This window comes from Lemur catta, chromosome 14, assembly GCF_020740605.2.
Source record: "Lemur catta isolate mLemCat1 chromosome 14, mLemCat1.pri, whole genome shotgun sequence".
NCBI classification, from domain to species: Eukaryota; Metazoa; Chordata; class Mammalia; order Primates; family Lemuridae; genus Lemur; species Lemur catta.
In genome coordinates, this window is record NC_059141.1 from 31,497,047 (window position 1) to 31,518,564 (window position 21,518).

The window sequence follows — 21,518 nt, forward strand, 5'->3', positions numbered from 1 at the left end:
GTTTTGGCCATTTTATTCCTGCCCTATTTTCATCCTTTTAGCCTCTGGATCTCCAATTATATATGTTGTTAGTTCTTTTGATATTTTTCCACAGGACCCTGAGGCTCTGGTTTTTCTTCCATCTTTTTTTAGACTGTGTTATTTATTTTTTCACTCTGATGAAAGTCATAAAAATTATATAAATTGATCTATCTTCAGGTTCACTGATACTTCTGACATCTACAATCTGCTGTTAATTTTATCCAGTGGATTTTTCATTTATTTTACTTTTTTGTCGTAACATTTGTTTTTCTCTTTTTACTTTCCATTTCTCTTTCATTATTGCTTCTCTCATTAAGATGACATTTCCTTTATACCCTTGAACATGTGCCTAATAGCTGCTTAAAAGATTTGGAAAAAATTCAACATTTGGGCCCATGTCAAGGTTTGTTTTTCTTGACTGCCTTTTTGCTTTACCATAGGACTCATTTGTTTCTTTCCATATCTAGTAACTTTTGACTACATACCACACCTTATAAATATGTTGTAGAGAATCTGCATTGTATTTTCCTCTAAAAGTGCTGATTTTTATTCCAGTAGGCATTTTGATTATTGGCTGGTTACTTTCAAATTATGTAGGTTTGATTTTATGCTTTGTTAGTGTGGATTTGTGGAAAGCCCAAAGTGTTCTCAAGCCCTTTTAATTTGGCAGGGCACTCCCTCCAAATGCTGTCTCCTTTGAGATCTTGATTTTAGATTTATATTAGATCTTGATTTTAATCTATATTAAAGAGTCAAGGCTTGATTTTAATCTATATTCTGGAATGTGGATGCTTATTTACAGTATGAGAGCAGAAACAAGAAAGCAGAGTATGCCTTATTCAACCTCAGCTAGAAATGTACATGTTAGGAAACTCAAATTTTTCACCACCCTGCACATAGCCACAAATGACCACAAAAGTGCTGTATTAATTTTGGGGTTACAAATAAATTTTAGCAAGTAAGAAAATATGCAAATATAGAATCCACGAATAATGAGAATCAAGTTTTTTTTTCTAGATAGCATAATGAAAACATTCTAATGCTTCAAAAAGGCTAAGTGTAATATAACTATTTTAATGGAAATTTTCCCTAACTATAATGTAAGTGCCTCCTAAACAAGAACCAAAGATAACTTTTCTTACAACTCAGGGTCATCATTATAATAATCAAGCAAACAACGCTAAAATCCAATGAAATCTTTAAGGTTCTTAGATTTAAAAGCCTGAGTTGGCAACAATTCTTGAGGTTTCTGCTTTGTGTTTTTTGCCTCTATTGATGTTTTATAAAAAACCAATACCTTAATGTACCGTGGTGGTATGACCTTGCAGAAGTAAACTTTGTGGGTCTTGGTTTTCTCATCTATAAAATGAAGAAATGTATTTCTAAGGTCCCTCCAAGTCTAAAATAATATTTATTTTCTAGCTGTCACTGTTTTGGCTTCTAGATGCTATCCCCTCTTCCTTTCTGATTTTCTAATCTTCCGTGTCCTGAAAACAATCTGAAAGCAAACTCTATTAAATCATTAAAAAATAAAAGACATTCTAACTAAAGACTTGAGATCTTTTCTAAATAATGTGCATACATATTTTGGCAAATAGAAGACCAGTATACACTTACTCCCTAAATTCTAGCTATAACCCAAACAGATATGTAAAATCAGTTATACATCCTAACAGATACAGTAAAAAACAACTCATAAGACATAGTTAAGTATAAGGAAACCAAATACCTGACCTGTCACATCATGTATAAAAAAATAATAATAACAGCATGTTTCCTAGAATCTTCACTGATCCAGTACCTGAGATAATAGAGAAACACACACAGTTTGAAAAGAAGCTATTATTTAAAAGCCTTATAAAACTACACAAGCAAATTGATTATTGCCTTATTTATTGAATTAAAATTATACTATATATAAAATAACAATCTATATGCAGAGGGATTTAAAGTGTCACAATATATACAATTATCTTTACAAAGTCAAGATGCAAGTTACAATGATTCTAACTACAAAATTTATATTAAAATGTTTTCTATAACTGATTATTTCGCTGTTTTTTTCCGAAGTCGTCGTTTGAGAATCTGGTGATCACTCTCCTTCAGTTTTGGGTCCATTAGAATCTGAAATTAACAATTGCACAATTTTTCAAAAATTAAGTGAAAATAAAATGAAAGTTTGTTTATAATGAATAAGACATGTTCATGTGCTTAATAATTGAAATAATAGATACATTAGAGGAATTTTATGCTCAGATTATAGGCATACCAACTTATATAAACATACATGCCTAAAAAACAATAGATTTTGTAAAAGATTCTTTCAACACTATCTAACTCTAGAATTAAAATAACCTACACTCTTTATTGAATTCAGGGCATATATAGCTTAAAATAATTATTTAAATATTTGAAGACAAGTACCTCAAATAATTTTTAAGAAATGATCTTTCATGGCAGCAAGTATGTAACTTAGAAAGTAGAAAGCACATTATACTACAACTAAGAAAAGAAACAATTTTCAGTCAAGGGAGGAAATTATGTACTAATCAGACAGGTGGTGAACAGTGACTGACAGAATAGTACTTAACAACAGCATGCCCTAATTGACCCTAACTCTTTACCACTTGCCTTCAAGTGCCAATCTCATATCTAATAGCTACTGTTGCAAAAAAGGTTTCTCCTGATTTTTCTTGGCCACTTTCTTTTGAAGCTTTTTCCTTTAATTATTTTTCTACCTTCACTTTCGTCTACTAAGCAAATGCAAGCACGATAGAAAATTAGAACTTTCCCTGTAACAGTACAGACTGTTCTGAGTGAGGAGAATGAGTCATGGAGTCAGGGTGACAACTACAGTCTTTTTTTAATAGAACCTGGAAGGCTTAGAGGAAAGATGAAAGAAAATGGCTGAATGTCAATTCTATATTTTTACCACACACACTTGGGCCCAGATTTGCACAACTCTTGTGGTAAAATAACAAAAAATAGATGTTAGAGGCAAATAAGTTACTAAATAGTAATAATTCTATTGATGGAAATAAATTCCTCTGATGAGTTTTCAGATGCAAATGCATGACACTAGTCTACATTAATAATTGTATAACTATTGAGTTATATTTAATTAGCATACATTTAACACACTGAGATAAAAATTTAACACTGAAACTAAAAGTATGGCCTTTAAAGCATGTGTTTTAAGAGAGCTGATCTAAAGAACAGAAATGCAAACCATTGTAAAAAATTACAAAGAACATGAACTTTCTTCTGGGAAGAGGCTTCTTAAATAAATAAATAAAAATAAAAGAACATAAATAGTTTTACATTGATGAAAACTGAAATATTAGCTTACCACTTGGCCTGATATATCAATAGGAGATGAAATTTCATTTGTGTATAATTTCCTTTTGGCTCGTTTTGGTTGAGACATATTTTCTTTACTTGCTTCTACATTTGAGAGCTTTGAAGAGCTCATTGTTTCAATTATCTTCTTTGCTGGAAATAAAAATGTTAATTAGTTCCTAAAACAAATAATTTTCTATTAATAACTTCAAAAGTTTGAAATTCTTAATAAAGAAAGAACATATACAAATAAAAAATACTGCAATATATAAATGGTAAAAGAACATGCATAGACAATTCACAAAGAAAAAAATAAATGCCAAAGAAACACATGAAATAATAATGTAAAAAAAAAAGCAAATAAGCAAAATATTTAACTAATGTTCAACATAGTAAAAAGATTTTGGTAAATCATATTACACCAGTAAAATTCTGGCATCTTTAATGATTTGGAAGAGGTTTATGCTATGGTAAGCAAAAGAGCAGAATACATATATAGTGGACCATGTAGCATTAAAAATAAGGTGGTAGATTATCTAGTTTAGTGCTCATGAATAAAGATGTCCAATAAATATTAAGTAAAAACACTTTGTAATTATAAACCCTTTACTTTTATAGTTCACACACACATACATATACACACTAAAGGACAGAAACCAAACTGTTAACAGTTAATTCCTTCTAGGAAGTAAAATAGCAATTGTTAAATTCCTTATTCTTTACAGTTGATTTGTTTTTTTTTTTTAATGGACGGATATTGATTTTAATACAAAACATATCTCCATCTGGAAAAATTCCTAGATAAAAACTCGATATACAAATGATAACTACATATTTTTTTTAATTTTCTAAAAGTTTAAGGAAATACACCAAACTGAGAGACTACTTGCCAAGGGCTGAGCTGAGCTTGAGAGCTGAGCTTCCAGACCTCAGAGTAGACAATCAGGACAACAAGCCAAAATGAAAGTAACACCTCAGCTTCTTAACCTCGTGTTGCACTAGTATAAGCAAGAGGCTAAACCTGAGAAAGCACCAACTCCTCCCATCCTCTTCTATATTCCCCCATGGAATGGTATGCAGCCTAGGGTCAGGTGGATCAGCATAGAAGTGAGGATCATCTTACTGCCAGGCAGCTCCAAGTAGTTTTATTTGGGGCTAGAGGCTGGGTGGAGGTCGGGGAGAGCTACAAGTAGAAAAGTACTGAGTCACGGTGGAGAAAAGTGTCTTCAAGGTTCCTTCCCCTTCCCCTCCCTAAGAAGGTCTTGGGCAGAGATGCCTGAGGAAGGCCTCTGTGGAAGGCCCTATGGAAGGCCCCAGTATAGAAGCTCTGAAGGCAGGCACCCAGGCTAAATCTGCAGATAAGTGAAACAGCACAGTTGGCCTGGAGACCTGGGCCCTTGATTGTCACTCTAGTAAGAGACTACAATTCACTGGCCATACACCAAATCTGGTGTAGAAAGGGAAGCTTTCCCTCATGAGGCCTATCAGGTAAGTCTTTATAATTGCCTGTGGTCATGCCTGGGGGCGGGGCAGGAATCACACATATGATTCTGGCCTGAAGCCACTACTCTACGCCAGTCACTATACTAAGAGCTGAGGGTATAAACTAGACAGTTTGTCCTTGTGGAGCTTACATTTTAGTAGAAAAGAAAAGAAAACAAAGAATTATGGTTTAAATAAGTGCTAAGAGGAAAAAAATAGGACTGAGTAATAAAGAGTAAGTGATGCTGGGGATGAGGGTTAATAATAGGGTGATGAAGGAAGGTGTCTCCCTGATAGCAGAGATGGGTAAAGCCAGGGTGTGTTCCAGAGAAAAGAAAGCACAAGAAAAAGCAAAGAAAGCAATGATATCAAGGCAAAAAAGAAGCCTGTATATTCTGGAACTGTCGGAAGCTAGAATTGCTAGTTATCAAACCATAAAATAACAGGAGATAAGATGGAGAGAGAAAGTGTCAGAAATCAGATCATTCAGGGGAATGGGAAATCATTAAAGGATTTAAAACAGAGGAGTAACATAATCCAATTTGTACTTAGAAAATATGGCTCTGGCTGTCCTGTGCTGAATGGATGGAGGTAGGCAAGAGGGGAAAGCTGGCAGACCAGTGATGTTGAGTGATGGCCTCACAGTGCTTATCAGAGCAACAGAATTTTAAGTAAGAACTAAATCTCTTTTTCTTTTTTCTCTATATTTCCACGTGACCCACAACAACATATATGTATTGTAGCTACAATCCAAAATAGGGATTTATATTCCTGGGGGAAAAAAAAGAAATCCATGTCAGGTATATTGGAAGGGAAGCTGTTAAAGAACTGAGTCAATCAAGTCAGGGAGATATTGCCCTTACTTGATTACTTACTTAAATTATAGATACCGATCTTTCCTTGAAAATAAGTTTCTTTTTAATATTTAAGTGACAGTCAATACAATTTAAATAAAGTACATAAGAATCTAAAACAAGAAGTCCCTCCTCTCCAAATTTAGACATTTAACAGTTTGCTGTTTGTCCCTCCAGATATTTTCTATGTATCTATAAATATACATCTATATATTTTCTATACCTATAAAACTATAGATTTAAAACAATATATATTTTTGAAAAAATATACAAATGAGTCTGATAGTTCTGAAGTTCCCAAACTATGCACTAAGGCATGCTGCAGCAAACTCATAGGAGCACCTCAGGATATTTTAAATCTTCAAGGAAAACAGTGATAATCGATAGCCCAAGGTTCAGAGCTTGAAAATGCTATCGAATAACATTCCTTTTGATGATGACATTATCTTTGCAACCAGGATTTTCAGAAGCTGAATTTTCAGTAATTGTTTGGCCTTAAGTTCTAATAGATGAGACTATTAGGTGATTCTTTGGATGTAGGGGCATGATGAAAATTAATTACTGAAACATTAAGGGCACTGTGAACCAAGAAAGTTTGGGGACCTCTGTGGTAAGTTTTCACAGAAAGTATTTTCACGTAACCTATTTGACTCAGTTCAACTGCCCTCTGCTTCTAGTCCCATTTCCTCCCCATTCTTCCTACCTCTGGTGTCTAATTCATGCTATTGCTACCACTTAGGTAATCTCACAAAACCCACTCTTCCATCCTTCCTCCCCTACCCCTGCCAAGTAGTCCTTCCACATTCTATACGCCAGATGCATATTGCAAGCTGCAATTGCATGAACATTCTCTACACTTTTCTGGTACTCTACCAGTGTTAAAACCATTCCCTCTGGTGGATGGACATATGTACATACACACATATGTGCATGTGTGTGTATGTAGTATATATATTAATACAGATACAAGTATTAACATGCCCACATTATATTATAAACAAAAAACACTAGGCATACTGTTTTTGCAACTGAACTCAATAGGTATGTATTGAACATATATGTTTTTGACATATACAAATAAGTAGTCCTTATATATGCATGGGGGAAAGACAACAGAAGGACATATACCATAATGCTAATAGTAATTACCTCTCGAGGGTGTAATCCTACCAAAATTTTAATACCCAGGGTAAATCCCATCTCCTCCACAAAATCTTCCCAAAGCTCCCTAACCAGAAGAGCTCTCTTCCCTTCAATACTATCATACCACTTTGCTTGAACCTCTGTTACTATATTAAGCAGCTTGCTCTAGATCAATTACTTAAATATAAGCCTTTCTCCTCAATACATAGTGAATATCTAGGCATATCATCCTTTCATCTGTTTCTTCCCACAGTACCTAGCATAGGACAATGCCTATTTGAAGTATGATATTCACTGAACATTTGTTGAGTTTAGATACCAATTAGGTCTCAGAAAGCCCCCTACATCTTAGAAAAGGTCATTTAATTCATTTTCTGCAAACCTTTTGATTGAAGAATTGTTGGAGAACGTTGTATGAAGTCTCCAAATTTCTGCAGAGTTCCTTCTTTCTTCTTAGTGGCCAAGTTTACACCAATTGTGGATGCCTGACTCCGTAAAGAATATGTTTTCTTAGATGATGCACATGTAGAAACCTAATAAACAAACATGTTTTGTTATTATTGATGAGGAATGTTAGAAGGAAATAGTTATGGCCACAGATGAATTAAAGAGGCCAGAAATAGGTTATGAATTCTCCAGGTAGGGAACTTGGAATGAAGTATAAGGGCCGGACAATGGCAAAATGAGTTTGATAGGCAGTGTGTTAAAGTCAGAAGTAGACACATGAAGAAGTGCCTGCTACTGGCCAAATACTAAAAGTGATATTCCAAGCTGAATTGGCTGTCTAGGAAACAGAAGATAAATGAATTACAACTGGACACAACTGGATTTCTGGATAATTGCTACAATTTTGGACAAATTAAAAAACAAACCTTGTGTTCCTTTTTGACAGAAGAATTTCGATGCTCCAAAACAGGGAACTTCAAATTAGTTCTGGGTGTAGCATTCTTCTTATTTTCACATTTCACCAAGTCCTAAAAATAAAGAATTTCAGCACCAGTTAATTTGTTAACAAAATTTTCTTTCTCTAAACTCAAAAAAGATAATCTGTGAAAAGTCATATTATCACTTAAGACAGTGGTTCTTAACTGGGGGCAATTTTGACCTCAGAGGACAATGGTAATATTTGGAGATATTTTTTATTGTCTTTGCCAGGGAGAAGGGGGATGTTATTGGTTACGAATGGGTAAAGGCTAGTAATGCTGCTAAACACCTCTACAATGCATGGGATAGTCCCTACAACAAAGATGTATCTAGCCCAAAAGGTCAATTGTGCTGGGGTTAAGAAACCCTAACTGAAGATGTGACTTTTTCACACACATTATAAATAATCCAATTATATAAACTAAATGAAAAACACAGAAAGGATAACACCTTTTATTTGAACTTCATCTTTAAAATACAGCATCTTTAATATATAGCACAACAACATACCCTGCTCCTAACTCCCAAATAACATTAATATAAACATCTAAGACCTCTCACTGAAATTTGGTAACATCAAAAACAAAATAAAACAAAAAAGAAACCCCACAAAACTTCACATAAGCACAAACAAAATACGAAAATTAAGAAATTTATAATCTGTCTTCTCTATTAAACAGGCATGGCATCCTTACACTTCTTTTCCCCACATAACTTCACATAGGACAAAGCCTTCTACAGATATATTCACTGACTTGAACTGCAAATCCTGGTTGTACCAAAGATCATAAGTATAAAAAAGGGAAAAAGGCAAGAAGAAAAGAGAGAAAAGATCATGACTAAACCTCAGAATCCACGTTACCAAGTAGAAGTCATAAGGGTCATAAGAAGCAGACTCCAAAGGGGACAGATAATAATCACGGGAAGCAAATGAAGAAAGACTATAATGCTAGGCCACCACATTCAGAGTGTCCACAAAAGAGCTCCTTGTAGTATAAACTGGATTAGAACATAGTATTGTATAAATGATTTTCATGAGGATCCATATACTGTTTATTACAGCAGTGAAGATCTAGCAAAATCAGTTCAAAATTTTAAATTTCTACATGATGTATCTACAACAATCTGTAAATCTTTTCTGAAATACACATGAAGAAGGGTATATGCCAATAGTAAAATGAATATAATATTTGCATTTAGCAAATACGGGGTGATTACTAAACTCAATTTTTCCTTTTCCCTTGAAAAAACAGATGAAGAAAAAGCCAATGTAAGTGATAAAACTCAATTACTTAGTGTTTTATTGGTATTTAAAATGTATTTAAAAAATTAAATAAATGTCAAACTAAAGTTAATGAGACTCTACAATACAATTTCTTAAGGTGTATATGTAGCAGGAAAACTATGCTAAATAATATTCACTCAGCAAATTTATTACCTGACAGAGAGCCTCAGGAGTATGGTTAATACTATTTCTATTCTTCTACCAGCTTAAAAATATATTACTCTTTAAAGGAGTAAAAGAAAGTTGGAGAAAAAGTTATTTTGCTAGAGAGTGTATAATTAGTTTTAAACTTAAAACAAGTTAAAAATAAATATCATCATTTATTATGTATCTACCATATGCAGAGCAAAGGCTAAGCATTTTAAATACAATAATCCATTATGTCAAAAAGAAGGAAACAGGATCAGAAAGCTTATATGACTTGCCAAATCTGCATGGCTAGGATACAATAGAAGCTTTGGCAGCTCTACAATCAAGAAGGTGCAGTAAGAAGAGGTAAATATAATATGCTACCACTACCTAGAGGCCCAAATTTTAATACTGGCTGACAGAAAAAGAATTTCTCTTCCAAAATTTGCCCTGACCATAGAGACTGAAGATTTTAGTTAAATGACAAAGATTGTACTCAAGCAAGTTAGCCATTTTAGTTTCTCTAATTTCTGCGTCAACCCTTTTTCTCTTCCACTGGAAGGAAAGTGACTAAGTGTGAACAGGACTGGTATATTTAAACAGCTCTCCAGTAAAATCCACCATGATGTGATCTATCACAGTTTAGCTGAAGCAAGGGATAAGGTATAAATTTTAATATCCATAGCTTTTTGTCTGAGGACTGTTAAACCACAGTGATATTCTGAAAGGGTATAAAATATACCATAAATTATGATTTTGGTCTCTAAAAGTAGTGCCTACAAAGAGGACAGCAGTGTAGCAGAGCTTACCTATACATGGTAACTGAGCTTAGTAATAAGAAGCCTGTTAAATTTATTCATCAGTTAAGTATTTACCTCCTCCATTTCATTACTCTTCCTCTTCCGAGCCTTGGAAATCTTAACTGTCACTGGTGTGGTACAACCAGGGTGTTTCACAGCCATTTTGTTTGGCCGTAAAGGTGTAAATTGAATCTCTAACTCAGGCTTTGGAAATCGAGTACTTTGATCATTTTCTGTTGATACTTCACAAGAGTCAAGGACTACAGATCCATCCTACAACAGAATTAAAAAGGAAAAAAAATTTACTTGTAGAATATGAATTTATAAATCAAATTATAAATATGAACTAATTCTGTCAAATGCCTATTCAAGACAATGAATTGGGAAAAATAAGTAAGTGTGCTGGGCCACAGCAAGGACAGAAAGATTGAGTTATCTCTATCCTCTCCAGGTTTATACATGGTATGTCAAAATTGGGGGAAACTTAGAGATCAATATTTCCCAAACTTGTGTGATTAAAAGAATTGCCTGGAGAATTTGATTAAAAGATTCCTGGACTTTACATATACCATAAACCTAATAAATCAGAAATCTTCAAGACAGAAAGCTAGGATTTTTAATAAGCACTCCAGTTATGGTAGATTTAAAGTTGGCTGCAAATTCTTTGCTACTCCTCCCATTGAGAGATAGAGTCTCCTTCTCCTCTCCTTGAATCTGGGCCTTAATGACTTCCATGGCCAATAAGATGTGGTCACATCTGGTCCTTTTAAGAACCATAACATTATGGTCCTTCTAAGGCTCAATTTTAAGAAGCATTGCAACTTCCATCCTGTCCTCTTGAAACACTTGTGAAACACTTTTCCTCAAAATGCCCCATCTCAAAATCTAGCCACTGTGCTGTGAGAGGTCCAGGTCCAAGCCACCAGCAGAGGACATGTATAAATCCAGTGGAACTTCCAGAATCAACTATCAGTTAAGTGAATGTATCATTTTGGACTTTCAGCCTAGTTAAATACATTGATTTTCATGAAAGCAAGAAAAATACAGAATAGCATAATATGATTCCCAAAACTAGAATATATAACAACTGCTGGAATTATATATAGGAAATTGGAACCAAGAGGTTTTTAAGGCAACATATATAAACTTATGGAGAAAGAAATGTTCTGGCCAGCCACGGTGGCTCATGCCTGTAATCCTAGCACTCTGGGAGGCCAAGGTAGGCAGATAGTTTGAGCTCAGGAGTTCGTGACCAGCCTGAGCAAGAGCCAGAATCCGTCTCTACTAAAAATAGAAAGAAATTAGCTGGACAACCAAAAATATATACAAAAAATTAGCCAGGCATGGTGGCACATGCTTGTAGTCCCAGCTACTCAGGAGGCTGAGGCAGGAGGATTGCTTGAGCCCAGGAGTTTGAGGTTGCTGTGAACTAGGCTGATGCCATGGCACTCTAGCCCAGGCAACAGAGTGAGACTCTGTCTCAAAAAAAAAGAAGAAATGTTGCATTATATGTGTTTGTTCACGCAATGAAGAATTAAACTTTTATGGGCCAACTTCAAACTTTTCCACAAACTTTATGATTTGTATTAGTTCCTAAGGTCAATGATACTTAATTGAAACTCTACCAAGAACTATTAAGGAAAGATCAATAGAAAAGGAATGGATCATGTTATTTTCCTAGATTAAAATGCCCTTCTCAGTTGGGTATGATGGCATGCACCTGTAATTCCAGCTACTAGGGAAGCTGAGGCAGGAGGATTGCTTGAGCCCAGGAATTTGAGTCCAGCCTAGGCAACATAGTGAAACCCTAGCTCTTAAAAAGAGTAAAGAAGCCATTCTGTTCCCTCTGTTCCCATTCTTTGTTTAGTAAGTTTCTATTCACCTTTAAGATTCAGTATGATATCACCTTCTCTAATCTACAACCACTCAGGCAAAATTCTCTGCATCCTCCTCAGTATTCGCTGTAGCACTTACTTCATATTTCTATCATACCAGCCCATAAGATAAGGTCAAACAAGTTAGTCATTTGTATGTCTGTATTATTAGATCCCTCAACTCCTTGAGGATGATAATCATATATTATTTATTTTTATATCTTCAGTTTTTAGAAAGGTTCCCAAAACTGAATGTTCCCAATGTGTTTAAAAAATAAATTTAAAAAGTAATTTTATCTTCAAAACTTTTAAGTGACATGGAATTTTTATCTATTTCATATCCAATCTGAGAATCTCTATATTATCCAAAGCTACTTAAAGAAACTCAAGCTCAATACAAATTAAGAAAACTCATCATGAGCTATTATTGAAGGCTGGTTGACAAAATTACTAAATGGATACAATTTTTAAAAAAATACTATTTAATACAATGCTTATTAAAGGAATCTATCATGAGACCAAACAATCATTCCTACTTTATCTTTTGCAGGATTTCTTATTTCTGACCATCAAGTATGTTTATACTAACAGATATATTGTTTTTATGAAGAGATTAACATCATCTGAGGATCTAATCGCCCAAAAGAATTTCATCTCTTCTCAAAAGCTTCTAGTTTTCCTTCACACAGCAGATACCACATATAACCCATTGTGTAGTAAGGTACCTATAACAAGTGTTATTTAGTAATTCACGGTGAATAAAGAGGGTAAAAAGTAGACTGTTACCAAATACCCACCTCTACTTCATTCCTAGAAATTTCCAAACTTGTTGACTGAGGTTCAAGTTCAAGTCTGCCAAGATCTGTTGAACTAATATGTCTGGGCTTGATATCCATGGTTTGTTTTTCCTAAAGTAAGGAAATATTAAAGCAACAAGCCATTATAACCTAAAAATATATTAAAACACTTCACATAAAGAATATAAAAATCAAGATTTGTATGGACTAAACAGTAGAAATAATTTAAGACTTCTTCAATGACCACATAACCCTCCCACCTCTCTTTTATCCTCAGACACTCAGGAAAGCCTGGGCAACTTCCCATCCTCCTCCAAGTCTGATCTAAAGAGAAATGAGAAAGCCTGCTTTCTGCTTTCAAAGTGTTTTGTACACATTCTCTCATTTTACTTTCATTTCAACTCTGTAGTTAGATTTGGCAAGAATCATTATTCCTGTTTTCCAGATAAGGAAATAGAGATCTACATGTTAAATGACACAGCCAAGGTCTGTATTGAGCTGGAATTTGAACTCCAACAACTGGTTTGGATAACATAATTTTGAAAAACTAGAGGCTTCTTGGGAATGCAACTATAGCATTAGAGTAGAAAAGTCCATAATGAAAACTAAATCTTTTCTTGCAGCACACTCTTCAACCCATTTCCTCAGTCATAAGGTAGATTCTATTCCTAAATCCTACCTAAGTGATTTATAAAGAAATATCAGATTACATTTTTAAACTTGATAAATTCCAACGTAGACCTCCTCATCATACCCATCAAAATCAAAAGTCAAATATACCCCTTATGTAACCTACAGATTATTTCCAAAAAAGAAAGATTCTACTGAATTCATAAAAGGGAAAGCAACTAGCATATACTGACTTCCACTGCAGTAAGAACTGTGCTACTTGTTTTACAACGCTCTTCACTAATTTCACAACTCTTAGGAAAACATTTTAAAATTCAGAAATGTTAAGTAATTTTCCCCAAAGGTCCCAAAACCACAGTGACAGCAGTTGATACACAGCTTTTCTGACTTTCTAATCTGTATTATTAAACATGATACTACCTCTTAAAGTAGGCAGTCTCTCTTAGAATCATGAAGTCTTTGATGTGACACACACACACTTTTCCTATTGTCTGAAGGCTTCAGAGCAGCTGATTTTTAAGCGCAAATCATTTATTTCGGAAAGACTAGCTTCAGATGTACCCAGATTCAATTTACTGGGAAATAGCTATCTGTGAAAGGCAATCCTCTTTTCATTCAGGGTTCCCAATCCCAATGTACTATTACAAAAGTTAACATTTATTGACTGCTAAATAAATGACTCATAATGTGTCCCCACTATAGGGCTCACTTTCAAAATAATTCGTATCTTTATACAATAAACTTAAGGGTGGGTCCAAGTACTTAAATATTATAAAGAGTTCATGCTGAATCACATTTCTACATTTTAAAGGTAGATTAGGGACTAAATCATAAACTGTTGATTTTCTAACTACTCTACCTGGGAGATATAACCAAAATATTGAAGAAAGCTCTACATCTCAGTCATTGACAAGCCAGCCAACCATAATGATAGATTCTGAATATTCAAAACTCATGAGAAATATCCAAATTTTTCAAACCCTGATTTCTCTCTGCTCTACTGAGACTTTCTTTTTATCTCTTAAGAGTTAATTAAATAATTTTGAAAAACTCTTATGTTCAATAAAAACTGCACAAAAGAATAAGATTCTACTGACTGTCTTAGAAGCCTCTGATGTGATCTTTTTTAACCGTTCAATTTCATTATCTTTCTGTGTGTTACTGGAAATCAGTGCTTTCAGCTGTATTTCTAAAGCCACAACCAGCTGATCCCGTTCTTCTCGCCACTTTTTAAGGTCGTTATCTTTCTTTGTCAGCTGTTCTTTTAGTATTTCCTAACCAGGAAACAAAGAAAACATTAAAGTAAACTTTCAAACATTATGAATCTAAAAATGTTTAGAAATTATTATTATACATAACACTATGAATATAACTGTGAACAAGACATATAACAAATTACATCGTCAAGTCTAGATAAAATATTTAGTTATAAAACAAAATACATAGTACCATTTTATACATTAAATGTCCATATGCTATATTTATCTCTATCCCACCTCATTCCAAAAATCAGCTTATTAGTAATTTCTTTCAACAAACAATTATAGCTATTGCTTTTAAACTAATACCAGCATTTCTCCCACTATTGGGGAAATGAGAGGATAAAATTACAGTAAAACAAATGACAAACCTAATAGCAACAAAAAATAGGAAAAATGAAAATAAAAGTATATTATTTACCATGGGTTAAAAAAACATGAAATACTTAGTGGAATATTAAAGAAAATATGTGCAAAACCTAAACATAAAAAACTATAAAACACTGTGAGAGAGATTAAATTAACACCTAAATATTAAATAAATGGAGATAATTTGTGTTCAAGGATCAAAAGACTCAGTATCTTTAAGATGTCAGTTCTCCCCCAAATAGATCTATAGAATAAAGACAATTTCAATCAAAATCCAGATGCTTGTGCATGTGTAAAGAAATGGAAAAGCTGACTCCAAAAGTAATATGGAAATGCAAATGCTCTAGAATAGCCCAAACTATCTTGAAAATGAAGAACAAAGTCGATGCAATCAACTAGGTCATTTCAAGCTACTGCAATAATCAAGACAGCGTGATAATGGTGTAAAGATAGAGAAATCAGTGGAACAGAAGAGAGGGTCCACAAATCTACGGACTACTGACATTCTGCAAGTGCCAAACTCCATGAGGGAAAGGACAGTCTTTTCAACAAATGGTGCTGCAACAATTAAATAACCAAATGAATGCTTGAAGCTCTGACTGGGGTTGGGGGGGGCGGGAAGGGCAATATACATAACCTAAATTTTTGTACCCCCATAATATGCTGAAATAAATAAATAAACAAATGAAAAAAAATGAACGTCAACCCTAATCTTACACCACATACAAAAATTAACCCTTGGACCAATGATTTATGAAAAAAGTAGCAGAGGAATGGGGACAAAACAGTCTTTTCAAAAAATACTACCAGGTCAATTGGTAATCCACATTGAAACAAACAAACAAACAAAAAGAGCCTTAACCCCTATCTCACAGCAGCACAAAAAAATTAATTCTAAGATATTCTAAACAGAAAAGCTAAAACCTTAACACTTTCAGGAAATAATATAATAGAACATCTTCAGGTCCTTCGGGCTCATACAGGAAAAGATTGGGAAAATTAACTATAATAAATTTCAGAACTTTTATTCATAAAAAGGCAGTAAGTGTGAAAAAGCAAACTAGAGATTGAAAAAAGGTACTTGCAATACATTACAAAGGACTCCAATCCAAAAAACTACAAAGAACTCCTACAAATAAATAAGAAGAAGATAGACAATCCAACAGAAAAACAGGCAGGGGGACCTGTATAGGCATAGCCAATAAACAAATGAAGCAATCTTCAATCTTATTAGTAATCAGGGAAAAACACATTAAAACCATAAAAAGTGACTGACAATAACATATGTTGGTGGGAATATATAGAGACTCTAATACTATAATATTGAAGTGCAAATGGGTACAACTACTTTGAAAATCATGTCAGCATTCTATTGGAGTTTCACATATACATGCCCTACTCTCTAGCAATTCTATTTTTGGATACTATGCAACAGAAATATATGTACATGTGTATCAAGAGCAATTTTTAAAAATGTTTATAGAATTTACCCATTAACAGCCAAGAACAGGAAACCACCCACATATCTTCACCATTAAAATGGATAAACAGTGTTATATTCATACACTGAAATATTCAGCAATGAAAACTGACTAACTCCAGGTACATGCAACAACATGGAGGATTCTCACATATAATACTGAGTGAAAGAAGTCAGGCACAGACATATATATTTCCATTTATATAAAATTAAAAGATGGACAAAACTAAAGTATAACATGGAAAGATGGAATAATTGTTACCATTGGGAAAGAGGCAGAAGAGAGGGCTTCTGGAGTGTTGGCAAAGCTCTATTTCTTGAAATGCATATTAGTTAAGTGGGTGGTGGTTTTACAATAAATAACTCACTGAACTATATGTTTTATTTTTCCTGTTATATGTTGCAATTTAAAAAGCTTTAAAAATCAAAAACTTGTTTCTTAAATATAGCAGATACAAACACAACCTAGATCTGATTATAAAAAAACATGAGAGAAAGGAGCAAGCTAGCTTTCCCTAGGATTAAAAACTCAAAGTGGGTTTAACTCCTGGCATTGTTGCCAGAGAGGCCACCAACTAGGAAAAGAAAGTAGCCCCCTTCCTGGTTTGGAACTGAAGCATCGGTGACAGCCTTCAGTTTTGGTTTTACTTCTTGCCTCTTTCTATTGGCCAAGAAGGTTTGATGGGCTATGGGACAGGAACAGAAAGCCAGCAGCAACCTTTCCTGTTAAGACAGATGCATCATGTGAACTCTGCTCAACCCAACACTTCCTGGAAGTACCTCCAATCACATGGAGTTAGCACATAAAATGAAACATTACTGTCGCAGAGCTGTGGTAATGACAAGTATCTCATAGGATTTGGCATATGACCAAAATAAAAAAGAGTCAAGACTCTAGGGAAACATGACAACTAAATGTATTAATAGTACCCACGAATAGATTCTGGACCTAAAAGACGACATTAGTGGGAAAACTGGTGAAATTCTAATAAGGTCCAAAATTTAGCTAACAGTCTTATGATAACATTTAATTGGTTCTGATCACCGTACTGTTGTTGCATAAGATGCTAACATCAGAAGTTGGGTGACAGAGATACAGGAGTTCTCTGTACTAGTTTTGTTTGTAACTTTTCTGTAAATAAAATGACTTTAAAATAAGAAGGTAAACTCTTTCGTAATGGGAGCAAAGGAAGTTTATTTACACCAAGTAACACAAAGGCAGAGCACTTAGTAATAGTAGATCCTCCTCCTTGAGAAAGGACAGATTCTTCAACCAAGGGCTTTCCCTGAAATGTGGCTTCCACTTTTCCAAGCCTACAAATAGTGCACAATTACATGCCACCTATCCATAGATACCTCATTGAGGGGCTTAACGGCTACTACCCAGCTGTTCTTTCTAGCTATGTCCACCTGCCCAGGGACACGGCCAGTATACTGCTCTGTGCTGACCTCCACTTCAGTCAAGCATCAAAACAAAAACATCTACAAAGGCAATAGATGCTCCTCAGCATCTTATACAACTGGGGGTAAGTGAACATTGTTTTTCTGCAGGATGGCGTGTCTAAATTATCTGGTGGGAAAAAAATTAGTATGTTAAAGGAAAAGAGCATGATGCCTGGAGTAGAATACATGTATGGCCTGGAGTTTAGTAAGTAAACTGGAAAGTTTAGCCCACAAAAGACTCATTTTAATAAAAATTGGCCAACTTTATCTAATATTCAATGTTGAAAGAAGCTTTAAAGCTGGGGGAAAAAACAGTGGGAAAACAATCCTTAACTTACTGAAAATCAACTTTCTAATTTTTATAGGAAAATTTAACAGTTATCAAAGTCCATCATAAAAAAAGGCAATGCCAACAGATGACAATATGATATTGCCAAGTTACAATTATTGTAAATAGAGAACTGGTTTTTCATTTAAAAACAATGTGTATTTGTTGCTCAACCATTTTCCTAGGACGAATAATGACTCTTAACCTCTTTTTTCTGATGGAAAACATTGCATGTCAAACAGACTGCCAATTAAATAGGAGAAAAAGGCTGGGTGTAGTGTCTCACACCTGTAATCTCAGCACTTTGGGAGGCCGAGACCAGAGGACTGCTTGAGGACAACAGTTCGAGACCAGCCTGGGTAATGGCCCCTACAAAAAGTAAAAAAATTAGCTGGGCATGGTGGTGCACACCTGTAGTCCCAGCTACTCAGAAGGCTGAGGCAGAAGGATCTCTTGAGCCCACGAATTTGAGGATGCAGTGAGCTATGATGATAACACTGCACTATAGCTTGGGCAACAGAACAAGACCCTGTCTCAAAAATAAATAAAACAGAAAGGAAAAAAACAGGCTAAGGTAGAATCATTATAAGAGCTATAGAACTACAACTAGTCAATATAAAACTGAACATCATTTTTACTATACAGGTAAAGTCTTCTAGAAACTATCTAGTTGACTTTAACAAAAAGCCCAATAAAATTGGCTTATGAGGTAAAATGCATACATCATGTTAAAATCTACAGTTCAAAATGCAAAAAGTTTTAAAATAAAAAGGAAAACTCTGCAGCAGTCAAAAGGAAGAGATTTTTAACTTCAGTATTTAGATAGTGAGAGGCAAGTAGGTATTTTCCAAACATGCTAAATGGACTGAAAGAAGTTAAAATAAGAACATAAATGAGTATCAAGATAAATTGGGACAGAAAAGTTATCATACAAATAGACAACCTGCCTTTAAAAAACAAAACAAGCAACCATACAGAGACTGATAAGGATCCCAGAAATAAATTTAACACATCAAGAAAAGCAGGTGAAATACATCAAAGATATAATTGTTACCACTTCATTCTGTTGCTTTAAACAACGCTCCCTATCTTCAGCATATTTTTTCATCTCTTTGTTTCGCAGATTTTCTGCTTCTTTTGCTTGAGTGATAAGCATCATTTTTTCTTCTAACCATTTCTTTTTATCAGCTTTATATTTCTGTTCAGACTCCTATATGTATAAACGGTACAAGTTATTATCACATGCCTAAGAAGTGGCAAATAAACCTGTTATTACATTTTGATAGAGTCCATCACTTTTCACCTGTTTAAAAACTTTAATATATTCTCAGGCAAGAAGTGATTTGGAAACAAAAAAGAACAAAAAAGATAAAAACTTTAAAATAAGTGTTTTTCTTCAAAATAATGACAAGATCAGAGTTTATTTCGGATTATAAAAATAAACATTACCTGGTTTGCTTTTGTAAACAGTATTTCCTATATAAACTTTATTTTGCTATAAATCATGTTTAAGTACTTTTATCAGTGAGCTTAAGAAGAAATATACAACTTAAATTATTGAAAGAGTTAGTGTCTCAAGTCTTCCTAAATGCCAGGAAAAAAAAAAAAAAGACTTGATTTGAGGCAGTCATTTCTAACTGTATGGTTCCCAAAATAAAATATTCCTGGCTAGAAAAAGATGCCAGATAAAGAATAACTTATGCAACAGGACAAACATTTATTAAAGGAACATTCAGCTGGGTGTGGTGGCTCACGCCTGTAATCCTAACACTCTGGGAGGCCGAGGCGGAAGGATCGCTCGAGGCCAGGAGTTTGAGGCCAGCCTGAGCAAGAGCAAGACCCCATCTCTACCGAAAAATTGAAAGAAATTAGCTGGACAACTAAAATTATATATATAAAAAATGAGCCAGGCATGGTGGCGCATGCCTGTAGTCCCAGCTACTCAGGAGGCTGAGGCAGAAGGATCGTGCGCTTGAGCCCAGGAGTTTGAGGTTGCTGTGAGCTAGGCTGACACCACGGCACTCTAGCCCAGGCAACAGAGTGAGACTCTGTCTCAAAAAAAAACAAACAAAAAAAGGAACATTCAGAACAGCTAGACAGAAAATATAGTTGACAGGTAATTTTCAAACTGGTTCTATAGATCCTTTGGATTCAGAAACTTCTAATTTTATATATTCAAAATCCAAGTAAAACTTCATTTGAAACAAAAGCAGTAATACCACTTTAAAAACTTCTAAAACCACTGTACTAGATAAACTATGGCAGTCCATTTCAGGATTATAAAGTTTGTAACCTAAGACAATGTGATTACATCACCATAGGACAATGCACAATACATCAAGACTTCTTAATATAAGCATTCTCAACGATTGACATATTGTTTTTCATAATTAATGGAGTATTCTAGGTGCTTTTGAATTTTCACAATGGAAAGGGTAAATTCTAGAATATATAATTAACTATTCCAAAGAAAATACTTTTATAACTGTTTTCAGTATCTGATTATATACAGCCTGAATTTAAGAAAATAATTTAGATGCAGCCAACTTTCCAAAACCATTATGTTTCCTTTAATACCAAACCAGAATTATGAATGCCACTTCTAATAAAATATACAAAATTTTAAATCATACTTGGTAAATCCCATGAAAAAACGAATCTCCTATATGTTGTATTCTATACATAGTATATTAAAGTTAAACAAGGAAAAACATATAAACACAAAATAGAATATATTCTATATAGTATAGTTTCATATGCATTCCTGTGTTTATCTATCTAATTCTATTCCCAGTTAATAATTAAACTTTGAAGAGATTATTTAGAGTAATCAAAATAATTCTCCTGATGATCATCTTCTCCACAGCAGTATTTGATCAGCAAAAAAGCTAAGGAGTAGAAAAATGGGTACAAAGACATTGGAAGTGGAGCTTTAAGAATTAAGTCTGTAAAATATAATATTGAGGACCCAATCACTACATTTTCATTGGCACTAGTTTATAATTTCCTCCCCATGTTATTTTGGTGTGCACTAAAAAATTATATCTATATATTAACATTTCTCAGGTATTATTTCACTCATATCTAAATTAATTACAAAAAATAAAATACTGAATTCTCCTCTCATTAGAACTATAATGAAGATATGGATGGATGGATGGACACATACATACATAGAAACACAGATAGATATACAGATAAAATCATACCTGCAACTCCTCTTCAAGATTACTGAGCTTTTTACTAAGTATGTCAGTACTGTCCTCAAGTTCTTTATTTGATCTTTGATCACTTCTAGTTTCCAGATCTTTACATTTTTCCTTCCATTTTTCCAATTCTGATTTGAAGACATAAAATTATT

General features: G+C 34.1%; 1 protein-coding gene across 4 annotated transcripts in view; it reads right to left on the minus strand.

The window, feature by feature from the left end:
- Positions 1-1,008: 1,008 nt before the first annotated feature.
- Positions 1,009-21,518, minus strand: part of KIF20B (kinesin family member 20B) — a 62,865-nt gene continuing 42,355 nt past the window's right edge. For all 4 annotated transcript variants that reach the window (XM_045567862.1, XM_045567863.1, XM_045567860.1 and 1 more), the window contains exons 25-33: positions 21,367-21,494; positions 19,212-19,367; positions 14,376-14,552; positions 12,649-12,759; positions 10,053-10,250; positions 7,712-7,813; positions 7,222-7,372; positions 3,371-3,513; positions 1,009-2,145 (exon numbers count right to left, since the gene is read on the minus strand). In XM_045567862.1, the coding sequence (XP_045423818.1) occupies positions 2,068-2,145; positions 3,371-3,513; positions 7,222-7,372; positions 7,712-7,813; positions 10,053-10,250; positions 12,649-12,759; positions 14,376-14,552; positions 19,212-19,367; positions 21,367-21,494 (1,244 nt within the window). In that variant the 3' untranslated portion in view covers positions 1,009-2,067. The remainder of the gene's footprint in view (positions 2,146-3,370; positions 3,514-7,221; positions 7,373-7,711; positions 7,814-10,052; positions 10,251-12,648; positions 12,760-14,375; positions 14,553-19,211; positions 19,368-21,366; positions 21,495-21,518) is intronic.